Source organism: Scomber japonicus, chromosome 7 (assembly GCF_027409825.1).
Source record: "Scomber japonicus isolate fScoJap1 chromosome 7, fScoJap1.pri, whole genome shotgun sequence".
In the NCBI taxonomy this organism is placed as follows: domain Eukaryota; kingdom Metazoa; phylum Chordata; class Actinopteri; order Scombriformes; family Scombridae; genus Scomber; species Scomber japonicus.
Genome location: NC_070584.1, coordinates 9,292,250 through 9,314,850, shown reverse-complemented (window position 1 = coordinate 9,314,850; position 22,601 = coordinate 9,292,250). Strand labels below are relative to the sequence as shown.

Here is a 22,601-nt window from a genome sequence, read left to right as displayed (position 1 = left end):
TATGTTTTTATGACTGATGTACCTCAACCAGGTACATCAGTAAAATGCTGCTTTTCTAATGTCACATATAATAAGGTCCACTTTTCTGCTGAATGAGCACCCTTTTTAAAAAAAAAAAAAAAAAGTAAATGTTGCTGATAAACTTCTGTACTCAAGTGAAATTTTTGACAAAGGACTTTTACTTAGAGTATTTTTACATTGCCGTACTTACTTCTGTAAAGGATCTGAACACGAGTACTAACTATCTAACTGCATTTACTTCCAAAGTGGAGTGATTCACAGATTCAAGGTCCACCTTAACAGAGTTATTTATGTGTTTATTTCTGTGTTTTATATGATTTTTATCACTGTACAGTTATAGTGTAAAGAAGCTGATCTGAATGATTATTCTAAGCATAAAAAACATCAAATCAATATTTAAAAAAACACACAAAATAACCTGTAAAAGAATTATCCACTGCAGGAAAATGGAACAAAAATAGAGCTGTTATGTTATTATAGGGGGTGGAGGGGGGGAATCAGCCCCTGATTTCATAGACAAAGCCTCCTCTCCTCTTCCTGTGCTCTAGCGCCCCCAGCAGGCGTAGGGCGGCGGTGCTACAATCAGCCATAATAGGCGGTAGGAGTGGATGAGCCTGAGCCGAGCAGGCAGTCTGTCTTCACAGGGGAGCTATATACTGTTGTCGGAGGTGATACCGTCCTCCGCTTGCCAAACACCCTCTCTTCTGACTTGAAACCGGATCAGGATGTATTGATCTGCTGCTTGTCGTGCTTCTCCGGTGGATCATCCATGCGTCAGCGCCGGGAATGGATCAGGAATCCGGTGTGGCGTCTGCAGGGAGTTTCATCCCGCTGAATGAACATGAACAGAGATATTACTCAGGTCTCCACAGCGTTTGCCAAGCTGACACCTCAGGAAAACTGTCGTCCAGCAAAGTGGCAGAGCTGTTCAAGGCGTCTCAGCTACCTCCTGAATCCCTGCATAAAGTGAGTGTCGCCTGTATATAGCACATCTGCGCCTGCTTGGTCATCACATGTTATCAAGTGTGTGAGAGAGAGAGAGTGAGGGAGTGAGGGGCTGGAGCTGCGGCTGCTGATCTGCAGGGAGACACACACACACACAGCACCGTCTAAATGCTGAGCCTGTGCTCTCCAACATATGATAATGAGCCAGGAGATTTCCTTTGTGAATTCTCCTCCTGATGCTGTTTGTGTGCATGTGTGTATGTGTGTGTGTGTGTGTGTCAGAGAAAGGTCGTCCAACACCTGCTTTCTCTTTACCCTTCTGTCACACTAAAAGGCAGCCCCATTACTTCCTGCAGCAGCTGTACATTGGTCTGTGTGTCTCCCCACTACATTTACATACTCTATATTAGATGCTCAGGTTTAAGGTTTATTCTTACTCTACTGGAGAGAGGCTGATAAATATCATTTCACTATCCAAGCCAGTGTAGTAAATGTGTGTGAAACTGTCCATCATAAAAATATAATATATAATATAAAAGTTTTTATAATAACACAGAGCCTGGTTACTACCATGCTGAGAAGTACTTCCAATGTATTGAACTTTGTATTGATGTTGACATTGAATCAGCTTAGAGGTTAAGGTTGGCAAAACTACAAATGACATACAGTATGCTTTACATTACAGCCAAAACAAAGGGCTGCAGCTAATGATTATTTTTGCATTAGTGATTGAGCTGTTGTCAGTCTTCTCTTATTTTGTCTATAAAATGTTACAAACTAATGTGACAAACTGATGTCATGCTGTTCCCCCCCTAAAACTACACTGTACATTAAAGTAAGACTGTGTAAATAACACAATTCTTACTCTTACACATGTAAAGTTGATTCCATGATAATGCACCTTTTCTCAATTCAGTACACTCAGGGGATTTGCTGCTATAGCTACTGCTCTGGTATGAGCAGTAGCTTATGGTGGCTAATTTTAGCCAGATATAGCTGTATAATCACATTTGACATTGTGGCTTTTCTCCATTTTTGAACCAATTTTAAAAATATCTAGTAAATGTTGCTTGTGGCTCTTAAGCAAAATGTGCATAGTCACTTAAAGTCTGTGTTAATGTTTGTGAAAGTTAGATTGGTGGTATGAGGTAATACTTTGCCACATTTTTCAAATCAAACTGCATTACCACACAATGATATTGTGACTGTGACATAAATTAATGCAGACTTGATGTTCACTCTGATGGATTATTTCAAAAGGCTACTAATAGCATTTCTATATGACACAGAAATGAATGGAATAAGAAAGATATTATCATATATCAGACTATTCATCATTTGGAAAAAACAGCAAAAAGGTTATACATGATTTGTAGGTGAGAACTTGTAAAAACACATGAATGGTCCTATTTTACTCATTGGTACTTTCAAAACCTCAAACCTGGCAAAACCATGCCAGACATAAATGAAGCCTATGAGATTTTTCGGCCAAGTCTCATAAATATAAAAATATTTCCATCTCTTTTTATATAATTTATTTTCTATGAATGGTGTGCCTGACAGTACATGTATTATTAGGGGTAAACCGTTTTTTATTGACTCTAAAATTCAGTAGAATTACTAAGTCAGAGTCATTTTGCTGACCCATCATAGAGATATAAACACATTTTTCCAGCTCAGATGAACACAGCAGGTTGCGCCCTCTGTTCACACCACCCACGGTCCTGAGGGGTCGGCTCCCAGCGACTGCAGCCTATTGTGTCTCTGTGTGGTGTCAGGAAGTTTGGCATTGAGCTCTGCTTCCTTCCTGTCCAGCTTGGATCGCCGCCACCACACGGGGGTGATTGACACACAGCCTTCTGAGCTGTGTTTGGCCCTGCTGCAGGATGCCTGCAGGATCACTCTTGGACTGGCTGCCGACTTCTGGGTCATTATGTCAAGCAGTACCAGAGAATTGTAAATAGTGCTTTTCCTCCAGGTTGTAAGATGGGTTCAAAGTTTCATCATGATCTGACTTGGCCTTTTTAAAAGTTTTGTCAAAACAGGGGGAATTTTCCATCATCTACTGGATGTAGAAATGCGTTTTGCTGATTCATGATTGACCTAGTTTGAGCAGCATTTCCAGAAAAAGGATAGTTACTGTGTGTCTAACCTGTGTTTACCGCAGATAAGTAGTAAAAGTATGCACTTTTTCCTGTTAAGCTGTCATTACCGTCTGAGAAGCCACTAGTCATTCAGAGAAAGGCACAGCTTCCCACACATTACATTGCTATGGAATCAATTGTTACGCTGATTACATAGACTTGGAGTACAGACCTTGGGTCATGCTGTTATTGACTGAGATTATTCTTGCTGCCAACCGAGCACATGTTTCTCATAACATTTTATCACATGAACATAACAGCCACAGCAGCCATTTGGACTACATAGAGGAAGACTGAATGTTTAGTGTGATGCAAAACACTTGAAATAGTGGTGATATGAGGTGAATATCCCATAATTGTCCGTGCTTGAGATGCAGTTTTCCGGTATGTGTTGTGTGTAGTCACATATTAAGGTGCTGTTGTTGACAGACATTGCTGTGGAACCTGTCTTGGTTGACTAAGGTGTGGCCTCACAACTTGCAGAAGGATTACAGTCCTGCACACAACTTCATGGTGTTGTTAAATCCAGATCTGACAGTGCCAACTCAAATATATTGTTTTCAGCCCTTTTTAAAATGGATGTAGCAATGATCCACCACTTGAACTCAGACTGAAATATCTCAACAACTAGTGTTTGAATTGCCATGATGTTTTACGCTGACATTCGTGTTAGAGGGTAAATCATGCAGACTTTGGTGACCCCTTGACTTCTAATGCTACCAGAAAGATGGTGTTTTAGCCTTTTACTGAAATGTCTCAACAACTATTACATGCTTTGCCATTAAATTGGTGCATGACCCGTGTTGGCATGGGAAATCATCTTTGTGACTTTGGTGACCCACTGACTTTTCCTCTAGTGCCACCATGAAGCTAACATCTCTGCTTTTGACTGAAATGTCTCAACAACTATTAGATGGACTGTTGTGAAATTTGTTGCAATCATTCGATGTCTCTTTCAGGATCTACTGAACACTTTTTCATAGTGCTTAGTGCCCACATCAGGCCAAAATTGCCATTTGTCCAATATTTAATTTAACTACTGTAAATACTTTACTGTCAGCCTCAGTGGTAGCAAATGTGAGCATGCTAACACGCTAAACTGAGGCTGGACAGTACAAACTTTATACCTGCATAGCTTCAGCCTGTTAGTAAGTCATTGTGTTCATGTTAGCATGCTGACGTCAGCAGTTGGCTCAGAGCACTGCTGAGTACAGCATAGTTGCACGGCTGTACACTCTACTTTCCAATCTGGTAAACATAAAATATGTGCCATCACGCTTCTGTATGTGGTATAGTTTTGCTTATTTGTTATTTTGCATTCTTAACTAGCAGAATAGTTGTTTTGCCATAGTTTAAGGTGATGTGCTAAACAGGAAAATGTGTTTAAAAGTGAATCTGTTGCTCATGTGTGTCAGATAAACAGCATATTACAGTAACATGACTAATAATCAAACTTAATTTCCTCCCTCACTTTATCAAATGGATATATGATTAATTCACATCTGAAACCAGTGGTGATATGATGTGAATTGAAATTTTTCTGGCAGTTTGCCATTCTCTTAAAATAACTTTCCCCCTCAGGCTAAAGATCTGGTCGGCCAGTCTGGTTCCTCAAGGCCTTCCCTGAGCTTCCTGAAATAATCTGGTCTCGTCTTTTCTCTGCTGACCTCATGCACACTCACGAGCACCGCTGACCTGACCTTCACTGTCTGCCCGCACTCTCACTTGCCTGTTTTTTTTTTGCATCCCATTTATCTGTGAAAGCTGTTGAATGAATACAATGCAAGTCAAGCAGAAATAATGTCTCATATGGCGATATGAACCGCACACACTCCACCCTCCCCTCAACCTCAATTAGACAATGGGTATTAACAGCACTGCTGTCATTCATATTTCATAAATACATACCAGCAAATCTGTCTACTAAAAAGTGTGTCAATATAGGTTTGTACAGTAATGCACTGATTCACTTAAAATTTGACTTTTGGATCTTGTATGTTAATGGAAAAATGTGTTAGATAAGCAGTGCTGATCTGTTGTTGCCAAAAGAAGAGCAGGAGCTCCTCATGTTGAAACTTAAACAGTGCAGATGACCTTTTATGTTGTCAACAAGACTTGAAAAATCTGACTCTGGACATATTGCTTCTAGTTTTGCTTTTCTTTGAGTCTTTTCTTTTGAGTCTAAACAAATTTCCCTATGGAGGCAATAAAGTGTAACATACCGTATCGTACTGTATTCTGAATGGCTTGCAGTTTTAGTGGTAGTAGTAGTCAACAACCAACTGGGTAGAATTGGCAACTGCTCCAAGGTCTCATGTTGTCTTCGCATCAAATACATCTGGGTCATTTTAATTAATTTAACTAAAGGAATAGTTTAATATTTTGCCAATTAGACTTTCTTGCTTCTCTGGAAGAGTTAGATAAGAAGATTGATCCCACTCTCATGTCTGTATTGTAAATATGGTACTGCTACTGTACCAATGTGACACAATCTAGCCACCAACACATTATATAATTATTACTTTTATCATTTCATTTGTACAAAAGTTGAAGTGCAAAAGTCACAAGTTGTATTTTCACATGGGGTTATGTGTTGGACAGTTTCTTGGTGTGGAACAGTAACTTCCTCTATTCTTGTCTTTATCAGAGTCTTTATTGTTGATCAGTTTCAGCTTCTATGAATACTTCTGTGAGGGATTCTGTGGGATTACCGTTATTCAGAGTTGCTTTGTTTAAGTATTGTATTTATAGTAAGAACCACATTGTACCTTCTTATTGTATAAAAAAAAAAAAAAAAAACTTGATTGTCCAACATAATCCTAATCTTCTTTGCTCCCCCAAAGCAGCCATAGTACCTCTAATCAAAAGAGTGCTGCTGCTGGATAAACAGATCCTACTGTTCTGCTTATCCCTCTCATACTGTTTCTTCTAGCTTTATTCTGCTAGTGGAGTCCATGATGTTGTTGTATATGTTATCTCGATCACTGTGTAGCTTACTTCACTAGATTATGCTCCTGAAAAGAGGCAGACACTGCAGGCAGTATGATGAGACTCGATCATCAGCGTGAATCACTTTGTCACAATGTTAGAACACTGTTTAGGAGACTTTTGTATATTTCAGTAAAAAAAATGTTACTATTTGTGATTTAAATATTCATATAAGTATGTACAATTCAATCCCTAGTCGATCGTGTTTCCATCCATCCATTCTTCTGTTTTTAAAAGGAGAAAAAACAGTTTGCTGATTGATTTCTAAGAATGTACTGTTAAATATTATTTATACAACAGAATCAGTGTGTATTTTCTAATTGTATACAGTATATTTTGAGCTGGGGTATTTTCCAGGAAGCAGGTTTGTTATCTGGATGTCTTTGTTGAGTAAAACCTGGAACCTCAACAAAGATATATAATGGCCTGATCTGACTTATCCAGATAACTCAATAAATCAGAATCATGCACTAATGCATACTTATTCATAGTGTTGAATTAATATAGTTGTTAGTTTGCTACTAGTGAAGTTAGTAAGTAACTTTATTTAAATGTGTCCACAGATCTTAAACCCAAAGGGAGAGAAACCCAAAGTTTAAGAGCCACAAGCCTCAAAAGCTCAATCTTGTTTAGTTTTAGTCCTTAACATGAAACAGCTTCTGAGTGCATCCTCATCTGCATACTGTGTAGAGCACAAGCTGTAACCTCTTGACGCGCAATACGCATGTAGTCTTTACATCATTTCACTCACTTCAGGAAGTGATGTCATGTTGATGTGATAAAATAGCGAATTAGTCTTCTCTACATTTCTGTATTTTTATTTTTTTTAGGATCACAATATGAAAGAGAGGCTTCAGCCAAGCTTGGTCACAATTTTCAAGCAACAACCAGCAAACCCTGATCAGAAGATCTTTGAAATGGATTCTGAATTTAATGAGGAGCAAGTGATGGGTGATCAGAATCTGTCCCATGAGACCTTATGGAGGACATGGTCAAGAGAAGAGTTCTTAGCGGTAGCATTTTGGACCACTTGTAAACAATTCAGGCATGTTTTGCTGAGCCAGGTGAAAAGAGATTTACATTAGTCACGATGAGACAATATAAAAGCTTGAATTAACATTTCCATCTCAGCTCGAGACATAATGGTCCTGAGCTTTGCAATGTTCCTCAGCTGGAATAAACAAAGTGTACACTATGTGTACTTTAATACTGAGAAATACTGATGAAATTATCACTATAGATAACTCTCGTCATCTTTAACTCAATATATGCTGCTAACTGTCACTGAGCTGATTTCATCTTATATAGAACTCTGTGAAATTTGGTGGAAACATTCACTGATGCAAGCATATTCACACAATGTGAATTTCAAACTGTAATGAGCAAAATTAAACAAAGTAGAAGACAAAGTGTGTTTGAGAAAAAAACCCATTCTGTTTCACATCTTATCACTTTGAAGTTGTGCTAAAGCTTCATCAAACGGAGTGAGTGGGAAGATGTAAGGACGCGGAGGGCCTAGGGAAAAGACGCTATCTAATTGCATCATGGGTAGTGGGAAAAAGAATGTCCTAACACTTTTCTAAACTTCTAACCTGTTTTTCAGGTGACTGAGGTGTGTGGGGCGAAGCGTCTGGGTTACTTTGGTACAGCCCAGTTCTACGTGGCCCTGAAGCTGCTCGCTGCCGCCCAGTCTGGTCTACCCATCCGCCTGGAGAGCGTAACGGCCAGTAAGTCTGCTGCTCAGAGAGGAGACGTCTTTGGAGAGCAAAGGGGGATCAGGAGATTATCTTTAACATGCCAGGATTTGGTCTAATCTGGATGAAAGGGGAGTCGCGTGGAAAGGGCTAAGTGGGTTTGCCCTTATTACAAGAGCGTACACAATCAGTCACACCTCGGCCAAAGGGAAAATCTGTTTTCTACATAACACATGATAGCCTGGTGGATTATTAGAAAAAGTATGTTCAAAATTGAATGTTCACCATGGTGTAGCTCAACTCAAGCGAAGAAGATCTGTTAAGATCCTGATTAATTCCCTTAGTCTAATTCTAATTGTATAAAAGGTCATCAAACAGGAAGCTTCTGATCAGACAAGATCAACAAATTCTTTAAATACTTTTGTACATTTGAAGGCACGTATTGTTATCAGGCTTTAGTATTAATATGTTTAGGTAGCTCATCAACTGTAAGAAAAAATCACAATCTATCAAAGATTTTAAGAATCACAAAGCATCCTAATGTCTCTCTTGTAGATCTACCTCTACCCAGATTTGTTGGGCTGAAGAATGAACCAGAGATGCGATACTCCACCGTCCCTCCCAGCATAGATGGTCAGGGGGCTCAGAGTGGGACCGCACCGGGTCCTGTCACCTGGACTCCAGCAGACAGAAGCACCTTCAGACACCTGGAGACCAGCATAGAGAAGAAGGTAAGAGAAGAGCTCTCCAATCAGCTCAACGTGTAGTTGCGACAAGTTACTCTCAACACTTGTAGAAGACACAATGGATCATTGTTAAGATGTCACAGAACAACATTCAGTGGGTGTGATTATACTAAGGAAGTGTTTAGAGTTGAACAAGAACGATGCACTGAGCAAACACATTCCAGTCTGCTGTAATCATTAGAGCAGAAAGGCCACGTTGATAAGAGATTAGAGAAGAAGGACGAGCCTCCTTTAAGCTACCAGACCGGCCACAAGCATGCAAACACTCGTAAGCAGAAGAGGGACTTAATGAAAACTCAATGGAGATGCCATGCCAAGTTGCTCTGCATCATCAGTCACATGATCTGATGATGCACTGAAGAATGAATGAAATACCATCTAACTTAATTAATAGCATTAATGGCTTTTAGTGCCCTCTCTCTCTCTCTCTCTCTCTTTTCATTTGCTGTATGCATGTTAGCTGTCAAATAAAGGAAAATTGTGAAATGTGGTAGATAAGGGGAAAATGGCCTCAAATAAAACAGCTTACACGAAGATAACAGTGTCTTTCTGTTATTTTTCCTCCACCCTCACAAGATCTCAATGGTACATGACACTTTTTGGCCTGAGACGGAACAGGCATTAATGTGCCACTAAAAAATGTGCATATCTCATGTTGGTGTGTGTGTGTGGTCCCAGCAACTTGTCAGACAGGCCAGGGAGGATTTGTTCTTCTTTCTATGCACATCGGCTATCTCAGGCTTTGTGTATGTGAATTAACAAATATTCTGTCACTGTGCCGGAAGGAGCCTTGGTCTCCCCCACGATCACCGTGCAGTACACCGCCTCGCTCTCCACTGGCTTACCGCAGCTACCCGTACACAAAGCAGAGGACTGAGGCAGACTCACAAATAGGTATGACAGCTTTCATTTCAATAATAGCAATGCACACTGCAAAAAAACCCCTCATATTTGTATGTTAAATTTAGAAGATTTGTTTTCTTTTTATTTAACATAAGTTTTTTTCTTTGAGGATATGGTTATTCAGCATTTTTAGACTAGTGAAATACTGCAATAGACTAAAAGTGCAAGAAGATGTGTTATAGTAGCCATGCATTATACATTCCAAATGAATTGAAATGAAAAAGATGAGATTTTACACCATCTCTGCACCTGTTTAATCCTCCTTTCTTTCCTCTCACTTTCCTCTCTCCTGGTCCTGATCAGTAAAGCTCTAATTCTCTCTCATCATATTTTGGAGCTGGTGTAATCAGTAGGAAATGATTGCATGTTCGCCTCAGGTTTCTCCCTCTACTAAAGCTGTGTTTTCTTTTCCATCCTTCAGCCTATGAAAGCAAACATTCCTCACGGCCGATCATTCAAATGGAGCAGCACTCTTCGCCCAGTAACTACGGGACCAAACCCACTGTGGAGCATCCTGCTATGGCTCGGGTACAGACAGAATTTTTTAGAGCTCCATGATCACATAAATGATTCTTTATGTCATTAAAAAAAGTTTAAATTATGACTCTGCTTCCTTTTCATTTTTTCCGTGTATCTTCCCAGGCTTCCTCGGCAGAGAGGCTGGACCAGCAGGGTGTGGTAGACTACTCTGACGATGACCCCTGGAGGATCACAGAGGAACAGCTGGAGTATTATACTAATCAGTTCAAAAGTCTGCAGCCCGACCTAGGGGCTCTAATCCTAGGTATGGATAGCCCTCCTCAGTTCCACTTATTAACACAATGAAAAATCAAACTTTCACACTGTTTTATGACTCAGATGACTCTTATTGTTTTCCAGGAGCTGTTGCAAAGAATTTCTTCACAAAATCCAAGCTCCCAATACCAGAACTCTCCCACATTTGGTGAGTGCTGACTCACAGTGTTGTTTGTCCTTGCTCTGTTCTGGGGTCAGTAAGTTAGGTTGTTGTAGCCTCAGCGTGCCCACTGAGTCAGACACAGGCCTCATTTTAAAAGTGCAGAGTCTTCCTCAAAATTGGCATTTTGTTTTATTGTTTTTTGCAACAAAGTTGATGACTGAATAAGAGAAATAAAATTTGATTGGAAAATTTAATTAAATATGCTCCTGTATTTAGAATTAGTCAATCTTAGGAAATCCTCTTGAGGCATTATTAAATGAAAAGACTGATAACACTCATTCCTGAAGCCAGTTAGCTTTAGCAATGAGTGGGAAACAGCTAGCCTGGATCTGCCCAAAAACAATAACATCCAACTATCACCATACAAACTGACATTTTTACACGTTAGTTTTCGTACAGATTAAACCAACTTGATATAACATGTTTATTAGTGAGCTTTAGAGCTGCTGCTTGGTAGATTTGTAATAAGCTAGGCTGTTTCCGCTGTTTCCAGTCTTTTGCTAAGCAAAGCTAAACAGCTGCTGGCAGTTAGCTTAGAATGACATGAATGAATTTACAACACTATATTCACTTTATATTATGTCTATTGTGCATATATTATGTATATTATGCTGTGCTGTTAGATTTCATTATTGATAAATGTTGAATATTAGCAAGTCAGCACCACTGTAACTTCTGCATTTAAAAGTTGCTAAGGTGTTTCTATGCTAGCCTTTATGACAATGAGAGTTTTTGTGTATTTGTGAGAGGCTGAGTAAAAATGATGTTTTATGTGATGTATTAGTGATAATAGAATTAAATAATGAGTGCTACTGTAGGTTTTGCAGTTGTTCTTCATCTTTTCCAACTGACTTTTTAAGGGAGTTGAGTGATGTGGATAGAGATGGAGCTCTCACTTTCTCTGAGTTCTGCACAGCCTTTCACTTGATTGTGGCGCGCAAGAACGGTTACCCTCTCCCCGAGAGCCTTCCTCCGACCCTGCAGCCAGGGTTTACAGAGCAGGAAGAGGATGTACCGGATACTCCTGAAGTAAGGGAAACAGCCATGGGTCTGCTTTCTGAAGCATGCATGTACTATTCTGTCCTTTTCACTGCTTTTGTTTGATAGTCTTATATCAAAATTATGCTCTGTTATTTTGCAGAGTGCAGAGGCTCTTATTGTCTTTGAGGATGCTGAACTAAGGCCCAGTCAGATGGTAAAACGAATCCCCATTCTCTAGTGCCATTTTTTAAGTTATTTCATCTGAAGTCCCTCTTTGTTGCCTGTAGGGGGCACTAGCAAGCTTAACATGAAACAGCTTCTGAGTGCATCCTCATCTACGTTTAGAGCAGAAGCTGTAACCTCTTGACTTGCAGTATACGTGCAGTGTTATTTTTATTTTTTGACTTGCAGTTTTTTTTTCTTTATCATATCAATCGTACAACATATTGTACATAATGCAAACTGTTCCCCCATGCAAACATCCCCTCACCCCATAACCAGGAAGGGTCAGTTACTTCTTGAGTGGTCTTCTTCTTACATGCAGTCTTTATATCATTTCAATCACTTCAGGAAATAATGTCATGATGATGTGAAACTGTAAAATAGTACATTTTCATTTTTTTTTAGGATCGCAGCATGATAGAGAGGCTTCAGCCAAGCTTGGCCACGACTAAACAAGATTTGAATGAAGAATCCTGTAAACAAGGTAAAATTACATACATCATTTTCATGTCATTATTGTTAAGTAATCCATTCTAAAGCAGACTTCAGTAAATGTGTGAGAAATAACATACCTAAATGCAAATAAGCACATTGTGTTTTGTTTTTATATAATTTTTATGCACAGAAGTAGACTCTGGTGCATCTTTTGTTTCTTAAGAACTTCATACATGATGAAAACCTTCAAATCTTCATACAGTGTCTTACAGTTGATGTGTTCAATACTGTGTCCACAGAGACACCTGTGAAGAGGGTGACGACGTCTCAAGAGAAACGAACTCTACAACTTCCTGAGAGGCCAGGTGATACTAAAACTCCCATCACGTGGGAAAATTAAAACAAATCCTTTATGTGTCAGGTTTCAGATACACAAACCTCCCATTACTCTCACTGTGTGGAAAGTCTTTCCTCTTTTGTCCTGGAAATGCCTGATTAACTGAAGTGTGATTTACTTGATAATATACAGTGTTCTGTGTTCAATGTTCACGTGGCAGCATGTCTGAATGATTTCATATATTTTTGTGATAAAAATAGCTGCAAAAATGACAAAGTGTGTAGTGGTGATACAGTACTTTCAACATGTGAAGTCACAGTTTGTGGTTCATGTAGGGAAGTAGCTGCTTCTCATTTACAATAACTCACGGTCACCTCATTCATGTAATGTATACTTCCTCACAGACGCTATGCCGCGGCCTCTGGACCTCGACCCACAGATGAAGACAAAAACTAGACCGAGGTGAAAATCAATCTGTGACAACACAGATGTTAATTAAATAGTATCTTGTGTCTCTGAGCTGCTCATTAACCTCATATGCTTTGTTTTTCCTCCACCGTGGCCTCACCTTTAGGTCTTACTCCAGTACGTCTTTTGAAGATGCGATGAAGAAGGCGGAAGAGCCTCCCACCCCTCCACCTCGACCTCAGAAAACTCACTCCAGAGCCTCCTCGCTGGACCTCAACAAGCTCTTCCAGCAGGACGCTCCAGGTACGCCCCCCCCTCTCCCCCTCCTCTAGCCCCGTCTTCACTCAGCTCTTCTCACAATATTAGTTTTCTAACGCAGTATGAACCGCCTGGAGCTGTGGAGTGTTTTGTGACCAAGGTATTGTGTTTGGTTTATGACAGGGGAAATGTTTTTTTTTTATTGTTCAATCTGAAACGTAAGAGGCTCACTTGAGGATTAAAAATAAAAGGCGGTGCAAGTCAGACTCTGATTATAAAAATATGGGTGGTGTATTTGTATTTAAAGATTGCAATGTGACTCTTGCAGCATTAGTTTATCGCTTAGTGATTTTTTTTTTATTCTTCTTGATTTTAGGGGTGAAAAGTGGATGGTTGCCTCCTCCTCCAGCTCTCCCACCTAGACCATCAACTTCACAGGTACATCTGATTTGATTAAACTATTACTGAAACAATGTGATATCAAGTGAACAAAGCCTCCATTGTTTCTGTGGCCTCAACCTGTACAAACATCTTATTAATGATAAAAGAAAGCTTTGGTTAATCAGTACCAATCACCTCTTTTGTCAGGTTCCTCATTTTATCAACGCTTCAGACAAAACTCCTCAGAAAAAAGTGCAGCAGCCAAACTTTGCTGACTTCAGCCGCTTTAGAGAAGAGGTGAGCACAAAATCTGCTTTACTTCCAGATTTTTAACTTGGAATTTTGTCGTGGTTGAAAAAAAAACAAAAAAAAACGATCCCTGCAAAAGTGAACTTCGAATTCCAGGCCCGGATTGTCAGCGTTTTCCATCCCCGGATTTTCCACCTTCCATCTCAGACGTTGCACTGTAAATGTGTCACCTACAGGTCACGTTAGTCATGTATACGGGCCTCTATTTCAAGACACAAATACACTCAAGGGCTATGACAGCGGTGTACATCAAGGCCTGTACCGCTGTGGACCGCAAGCAAGTGAATATGTGGAGGATTTATTTATGGCTGAGGTGGCAAGTCGTGCATTTAGCTCGAGCTCTTCTCAGGCTCATTCTCTTTGTCCTTCGTCTGCCTTTCCTGACACTTCTTTCTCCTGTCTGTTGGGTGTGTACTTGTATCCTGTTACATTGCACAACAATCTAGCACATGTTTAGGACTAGTGGACATTTTAAAGATTGCAGGATATATCATTGTCCACAGCAACAAAGCAGTAAGATGATAGGATGGAATTTAAATGTCAAATAGAAATGTATTTGTCATTTACGTGGCGCTCTCTATGAGTCCCAGCGGACATGTGCTCTTAGATTTCTAACCCCATTCACCTTTTGCCGTATCACCGTTTCTCCATCCTCCCACAGGATAACTTAGTCGTAATTAAAACCAAGCAGTCTGGATGATCCCAAATGTGGTAATATCTTATGTGTGTATATATTTAACTTAGTAAGACAAACAGAAACTCATACCAGCCAGAACTCTTCGGAGAGAGAGACACGAGTGAACTATAGACGTAGTTAAAAATAGCTTCCTTAACATAAAATATGTCAATCTTAAGTTAAGGGTGAGTATCTGATACCAGCTCTTGCAGCGCACTCTAGGGAACATTTGAATTTGCAGTTATGTCGAGTAGAAAAACACTCTCACATCTGCAGGCGTTTACTGTTCATCCTCTATGGTTGTTGCAAGGCACAAGAAAAACTTGCATGTGACCTGTTAAGTTGAACAAACATTGTTTTATTATGCTTGACTTCACTTTCCTTTTAATTTACCTTCACTTCAAGTTACTTCACTTGACTTTGACTTTTCAATCAGTCCTCTTAACTGAACTCTTCACTCTCCATTCAGGGTTGGGAAGGTTACTTTGGAGATGTTATAAGTTACAGATCACTAGTTACCCTATTTAAAATGTAATAAGTAATATAACTATTTCAATTACTTAATCAAAGTAATGTAACTTATTACATTTGATTATTTATTGATTGCTTCTCTAATTTTCTAATGAATGTTTTCAACTGTTAGGGTAAGTGTACCCATCAAGCCCACCAAAATCAATATAAGGGAGATCATTTCTTATGAAGCAAGATTTATCTCTCATTTGAAAATGTATTCATTAGTTCATGTAGATTTTGGAATATAAAATAAAGATAGTTAATGGAAAAAGTCAAAAGTCTGGCATAAGCCCATGTGATAATTTATTTATAAAACATAAAATAATATTGATTTCAAAGAATTAAAAATAGTATTATATGTATTAAGTGACATGTTACATATTAAAAAATGAGGACAAAAACCTCCTGGGCAAAAAAGGGCTTAAAGGTCTGACTTCAGATGTAACCCCCTTTGTAATCATCAACATTTTCATAAGTAACTGTAATTGAATGACACATTTTTTCCTCAGTAACTGTCACAGATTACAGTTACATTTATTTTGTCACCTAGCTAGCTTGACTTCATTTCAATGTACAGTATTTACCTTCACTGAATTGATACACTTTCTTTATTTAAGTTCCATTTCCTTAATTTCACTTCGTTTCATTTCCATATATTCTTCACTTCACTTTACTTGTCTTCACTTAGCTTAATTTATCCTCACTTAATGTAACATAACTCGACTTAACTCCACTTCGCTTTTCCAACCGCAGCAGTAAGAAGAAACTATAGAGCAGTTGGTGAGACGCTGGGCATGCAGCCAGAGAGGATGCTACTGCAGCTATGACCTACATGCCTCATCTTTGTATTAATTTTTTTTTTCAAGCACAGCAAATCTAAACACATGTATCTGTCAGTCATACCACCGTCCACACTCAGCAAGGCTCACTGGCTCCTCTAGAGATTGGAGAGATTAAGCATTAATCCAGCGGACAAGTTAACACAGTCAGACTGAGTTAAACAGAAGCTAAATCACCTCTTCTCTTATTTCTGATGAGTTCTCATTGTGCGTATTTTAGTACAGTCACCACGTGGTGTCGATACTGTACCTTCGTATCCGCCGGTTACTCATTTCAGTTAAATGAGACCAGCTGTGACAGTGACTGCACGTCTTCAGTAACACCAGGCCCTCATTGCATTGCTGCAATGAAACAGGCGTGACCTTCGGCTGATGTGACCACACACATGCAGTCGATGGAGTTCCTGCAGTTTATTCTCACAGTAGCAGCACGGCTCCTACGCTACCTAAAATGTTTCCATGCTGTGCTTGTGTTTCAGATCCAACGGTGCAGCGAATCCCGAAGGCCATTTGTTTGTGTCTGCTCACGGTCGTGCTGGTTGCATTGCTCAGCAAAATAGATTTTTTTAAGGTTTCTTGGGTCCAGTTTACAGCGGCAGCATTTAAGCAGCCTGTTTAAGCCATCAGGAAAGCCGAGGCATTTCAACTGCCACCGCAATGGAGACAGCCAGCTCTTAGAAATGAGTGGATCAAATTCACTAAATCCAACATTAACAGATGGGAAATGTTGCAGTGTAGAAAAACCTACAGAAGGTGCTGCCTAGTAAAATTAAAAAAAAAAAAAGCCTTCAACTTTCAAAGCGACTAATCTTGCTGTGTTGCTAAGTGCTGAAATTAAGAAACTGACCTCCACGTGTAGGACCAGCGTGGAAGGCTTTATAGACTCTTGCACTATTAACCTCTCTGCTGAAGGAAAGCAGGTGGCGATATGTTATATATTATGTCCAGAGGAGAATAATGGCTGAAATGCAGCAAGGAGATGCAATAAAAGCAAGTTACAGTAATCCATCATGGCTGCCCCTGAGCAGACAGGGAGCAGAGGCTGGAGAGCACTAGATCGTGGTCCCTGTAGGGAAGGTGCTGATTTATCCACGATCAGGGCAGGCACATATCATCCTGCCTGTATTCCACTTCTCTTATATCATTTCACCTCATCGTGACATCAATGCACTTACCTTTGCCATCGTTTAAAGTAAAAGGAGTTACTTTGGGTGCATAGTTTATGTGTAATTTGTGCTGTCTTGCAGGAGGAGAGCAGTATAAAACCTGAGGAGCAGAGTCCACGTTCTAGATTTGGTCAAAATACAGAAGACTTGACAAATGCTTCGAAACAGGTCCGAATCACTAGGATAGACATGTTAGAATGTCTGTGTTTCTGTTTCAGTGTGCAAGTGAATGTTTTATTTCTGATAACCTTTCATGAAGTGATCACAGTTTGTCACACTCAGGTTCCACAGAAGCCGGTCCGCAGGAAATACCACCCAGACAGCCAGAACCTGGAGCCGGTTCCTCCACCTGCCGTGCAGTTCCCTCCCCCTACCAAACCCACTCAAAAGTCAGTCAAATATTTGCCTCTTTAATCCTAAAATACAAACAAATTCATTTTTTCAACTAAATCTGATTCAGTGTGAGTAGCTTAAATGAGCAGCTAATGCTAAAATTAATCTGAGCCAGGAAAGAAAACTACATATTTGGAAAGTGGCTTATGTTAAAGCTGCACTAAGCAATATTTCTATGTAAACAATGACTCAACTGACTGTATAATATGAACGAGGTCGCTCATAGTGATAAATACTAGAGCCTGACTGCATATTTGGGGCCGATGCTAATACTGACATAAGGGAGTAAAACATTTTTGATATCAATATATAGGCCGATAATATTATAGGTAGAGAATATATAGATGAACACTTCTAATGAGCCCTCAAATGTAATAATATTTACAGTTAACATTAAACTTGATTTTATAAAATGACATCAGTGCACTAAAACAGTAAACCTCTGGGAATTAATGATAATAATAATAAGAAGAAGAAGAATTAGAATTAGAATTAGCTATGAATTGTTAAAAAAAATGCATTTATTAAATTTGACTTAAGGAAAAAGGTCAAATATACATAAAATGCAGCCTATATAACTTTAAATCGGCACATTTTTACTGTCTTTAACTTATTGTTTTGGCAAATATACTGTTTTTAATCACTCTCACCGCTCTTATCAGCGTCATTCTTAGTCGCAGCAGGCGGATGTTTTCACTGGAGCAGCACCAAACGACAGACAGACAAAGTTAGTAACTGGCTAGCGAACATAGTATAGCAGTTGGCAGCTGAAAAAATAAGCTATTTTCCAGTTTGTTGCTTTTTGCTGCTTTTTTTTCTTTTCTAAATGCTCCTAATGCTTGTAAAAGTAAAAAAACTGGTGTAACGCAAACAATGCTAAAAGTTGGTTTAAGTTTAAACCAATTGTATCAGTTGATAATAAATGATGAATATAATCATTATGTTTACAGCTTGATTCGTAACACCTATGTGGCCTTTATGTAGGTTTAAGAACTTCTTAAAATGTGTTCTCCGTTTTATGTGTTCAGACATGATCGTTAACCCCTGAAAGCCATACAGACATTTAGGCACTCCTTAACCCCCCGTAATGACTCCAGCACATGTGCCTCCGTCTCCTTATTGAGCAGACAGCTCATTGAAACTGTCAGTCAGCATAGTAGAAGGTGACCATCAATAATAGTAGTGACTGCTAGAACTGGCTGGTTGATTGATGTAAAGCCGCAGTGCTTTGTTCTGGTTCTTTTGGTTTCCACTGTCTCTAGGCGCTCTAACTCATTGTTTCTCAACTCAAGACTTAATCCTATCTCCAAACAATGTCCTTACACCCCCCTGTAAGATTGAGACAAATAAGAAAGATTGTTGAGGAATTGGTTATATAATTATTTGGACATTCCCTCAGGTTATGCTTTGTACTGGGTTGTCTATGTTACACTAATTTGTCTGTCTAAAATTCATTTAAAACTCAATAAAAGTGGATTGATTCATCTTTCAGACCGCTGTCCAAACAGAAGAGGGAGATCCAGATGGCGATCCGAAAAAACAAGGAAACCAACGCGGTGTTGACGCGTCTCAACAGCGAGCTCCAACAGCAACTGAAGGTCAGCCCGTCTTCTATTTCTGGGAGAACGAGACGAGTTTGTAGATGCTGTACCGATACACACACATCATTTTGCTGATGGTAGTGTGTGTCCATCTGTGTGACGGGTGTGGACTACATTAGCGGCTCACCACATTGACTTTCTGACATTCCCTGGCCTGTGCCTCCTCTGGGACACCGTGAAATGGGAAAAGCAGCTCGGCAGGGTTCAGAAAACACACTGACAGGGTGCATATTTGGCGTAACAGATCACAGCTTTGAAATCTGACAGCTCGTGGAAGAACAGGAACTTTTCACCACATGATAGTGCTCATGTTAGCAGTGTTTTGAAAGTTCTTGATTGCGTGTCAGAAGTCGAATTTGACCGGCTTTCAACTGAGCGCGACAACAAATGCTCCCAACGGTCCAACTTGGTGAAAAACCCCTGAGCTCAACTGTCTGCTCCGCTACCCATCACTCAGAGTTGAACTAATGGCACAGACTGAGTTGTTTGCATTGGGGATCTGCCTGTGGCACACGTATTCACATTTGGAACACATGCTGCATGCCTGTCATTCTCCTCGTAAATGATCCAGTAGTGAAACCTGCACGCTCACATGCAGCACTTTTATAGCTTCAATACAACTGAGACTAAAGTTTAAAAAAGAGAATTGATGTAGCAACTCGTAGCCTATTTAAGGACGTTGTCAAATATACAGCAGAGTATAAAAATACTGCATATAGACAGCTTGATTTTTAGGTTTTAAACTCTTATAATTGCAATCTTCTCACATTTGTACTCTAAATTAAGGGCTAATTCTACTAGTTTCTTAAAGCATGTGTGGAATTTTGCGGAGAAAGGCGTATGTGTCTTTATATAGACTCAGCCCTTGTTGAAATACCAAACAGCCATTGGCATTCACAACTGTCTTCTTCAAAATAGAGCCTAGGACTGTAAGGCATCCAACTACAACAGTGTGTGTGTGTGCGTGTGTGTGAGAAAAGAGGCTGAATGAAAAGGAATAGTTCTTCTTTAACTTTTCATGAGGTCAATTTAGAGTGATTAAGCTATTAAGGTGGAGTTAGAGAGAGTTAAGAGAGCTATTCTGTACCATTTCACAGGTCAAGAAATTCTTTTCAGATCTAAAACGGACACCTTTGCCCTTTAATCCAAAATTGGTTTTCAACTGTCAACCTTAGATTAGCTTTTTTGGGGGGGGGGGGGGGTGGGTTTGTGTCATCACTCCCCACTCCCTGCTATGCCGGACATTGTGCTTGAATGCTGAACATATTCTACATTCACACAGTAGGACGAGTTGTAAAACTAATTTTATTGTGGTATCCTCACTGCCCATTCAACACTGATGTGCTAAATTTGATGCTTAACACTGAACATATTCTACACATATTATTCCCATTATTCCACATGAGTTGGCTGACTCAACTGAACATGTGGCCTTTTCTTTAGTACCACCCTTAGGGCAAATTTGACATTTTTGTATACTGCTCAATATGTTGAGTGCTTTCATATTTTGGGGAGTGATGAACATTTCAACCCTTTTTTTGTATAATTAAGTAGCATCTAATGAAATGGACTTGGCAGAAATTGAATGTAATGTTTTATTTAGTGTATAATCACCTGAAACTAAGAATAATTGTTTTTCTCAGCTTATAAGGAGCTCTTTATATCTACATAGGGAGTGGGTCTTCTTCCAAGGAGGCCATCATGTTGCATCACCATGTTTCTACAGTAGCCTGGAGTGGACAAACCAAACACTGGCTCTAGAGAGCACCTTTCAAGTTCTTCACCAGTTTTATAAGTTCTCCTACATGCTGGGAAGTGGAGGGTGAGGGGAGTGGTAGTTGGTTGCAACCTCACTGCTAGATCCCAGTAAATCCAACAAGGGCAGCTCGGAGGGGTTTAGTCTTGTTAAAAACCACCGTTACCATGGCAAACAAAGCAAACAATTTAATTACATGCCTGCGGTGTGTCTCTTGTTCAGAGTTTATGTTTTCTCGTTGGCTGCAGGTGGTTCACCAGGAAAGGGTCACCTTGGAGTCCCAGCTGGAGCACCTGCGTCCTCTGACCTCGACGTGACTGAGCCTGAAGTCTCGATAGAGTCGCGCTCACAGTGCTTCACCGGGACAACTGTACAGCAGTATCAGTGAATGTTTAAGCAAGTTGTTTCTTTTGTGATGAATCCAGAAAAAATGTAAAAGGGCTGCTGACGGGAGCAAAAGTCGACGTACACTCAAAAAAATGTGACCCATCAAGCCCCACATTCAAATGTTACTCTGTAATACTTTTAATGATGTTTTGCAGGATTACACCATGCATCTTTTTTTTAAATCACTGTATGATATGCACATGTAAAATATCCTGTTATTGACTGTGACCTTCTAACTTGTTTTTCTCTACTGAGTTACTGAACCCCCCCCCCCCATGAATCTTACCTTGCTTACAACATATGTCACAGTTGGTGCACATGTAACCATGACTGCTTACGTTCTGTGTTAATGATGGAAAGTAAAGAACTCTAATTTTTCAGTTTTTGTATACAGTGCGTATCATGCATATCAACATATGGTCTAAAGCAAGAGACGGTGCTACAGATGAGTTTTTGAATCCGATACATTTTTGCACTTAAAAAAAAAAGAAGCACATTTGCAAGGTTGAACTTCATATTTGCAACATTAGATATGACTTGAATTGGATTTAGCAACATCTGCAGCCAGCACACATGACTTGTTGGCTGTTGACAGACTGTAGCACTGGCACTTGTAGCTATGAGGACACTTAGGAATGTCGACACTGGATTTGTATAAAAATATGTATCTTTTACTTGAAGATTTGCTCCATCTGTAATCGAAAACACTGTCTGTTTGAAACAAAAACTGCTGATTTTTAAGTAAAATCCCCTCAGAGTTATTTTCACACTGTATCCATACTTTAAAAAAGAGCCCCATTAAAAACCCAACCAGCGTTAACAGTACAAAAAATCACTAGATAAAAGAGCACAATATTCCTCCCATGTTTTGCAAGATAGATTTCAAAACAGCTGATGTCTGGATGAGCAGAGGAGGTTTTGATTTCATCTATGCACATTATTGGTGCTGCTGAAACTTCCTTTCCTTTCCATTTTTTCCCTTTCGCATCCTAATTATTAATGATGGTAAATGATGGGAATGATACTTGATACTGCATGTTTGCTAAAATGATGTGAGCATTGGAGAATGAATTAATCTTAAATTGTGCACAATGAGCTCTGCGCTGAAGACAATAATCAAACTAATAAAGTTGTCTATTTTTATTGCTTGTAATCCTTTTATTACACTTTATTGTAGAAGAGAAGTCTATTTTCAGTTTCAGTCACTAACTGAAAATGAAATCTTACTCTTTTTTAGCACAGGAGACATGAACAGAGATATTTTAATGTGTTCAAGGGCATAAACTTCTCAAGTTATATATTTCCTATGTGCAAAAAGAGAAACCTCTGGACTATACTCCTAAAATCATTTACTTCTTTTCATTTTAAAGGCCCAAAAGTAGGCGACATATAAGTTTGGAAATATTAACAGATGTATGAGAAGTCATTTTCACGTCCTGTGTGTGAGGGCAAAAACAAACAAAAAAAGATGAAACTGACTGTAGCCATAACCCTCTGGCTCTCACAAAGCAGCTGTGCTTTCTCCGACACAGACACAACA

At 39.5% G+C, this 22,601-nt stretch overlaps 1 protein-coding gene across 1 annotated transcript; it reads left to right on the top strand.

The window, feature by feature from the left end:
• Positions 1-807: 807 nt before the first annotated feature.
• Positions 808-20,991, top strand: reps2 (RALBP1 associated Eps domain containing 2). The gene is made up of 19 exons (XM_053322479.1): positions 808-987; positions 7,702-7,825; positions 8,348-8,523; positions 9,324-9,432; positions 9,863-9,968; positions 10,065-10,225; positions 10,321-10,384; positions 11,260-11,428; positions 11,541-11,598; positions 12,006-12,086; positions 12,337-12,402; positions 12,779-12,836; positions 12,949-13,085; positions 13,417-13,478; positions 13,629-13,719; positions 16,992-17,092; positions 17,180-17,313; positions 18,810-18,915; positions 20,923-20,991. Exons 1-19 carry the CDS (start codon positions 808-810, stop codon positions 20,989-20,991), a joined length of 2,052 nt encoding a protein of 683 aa, XP_053178454.1.
• The last annotated feature ends 1,610 nt before the right edge of the window (positions 20,992-22,601 follow it).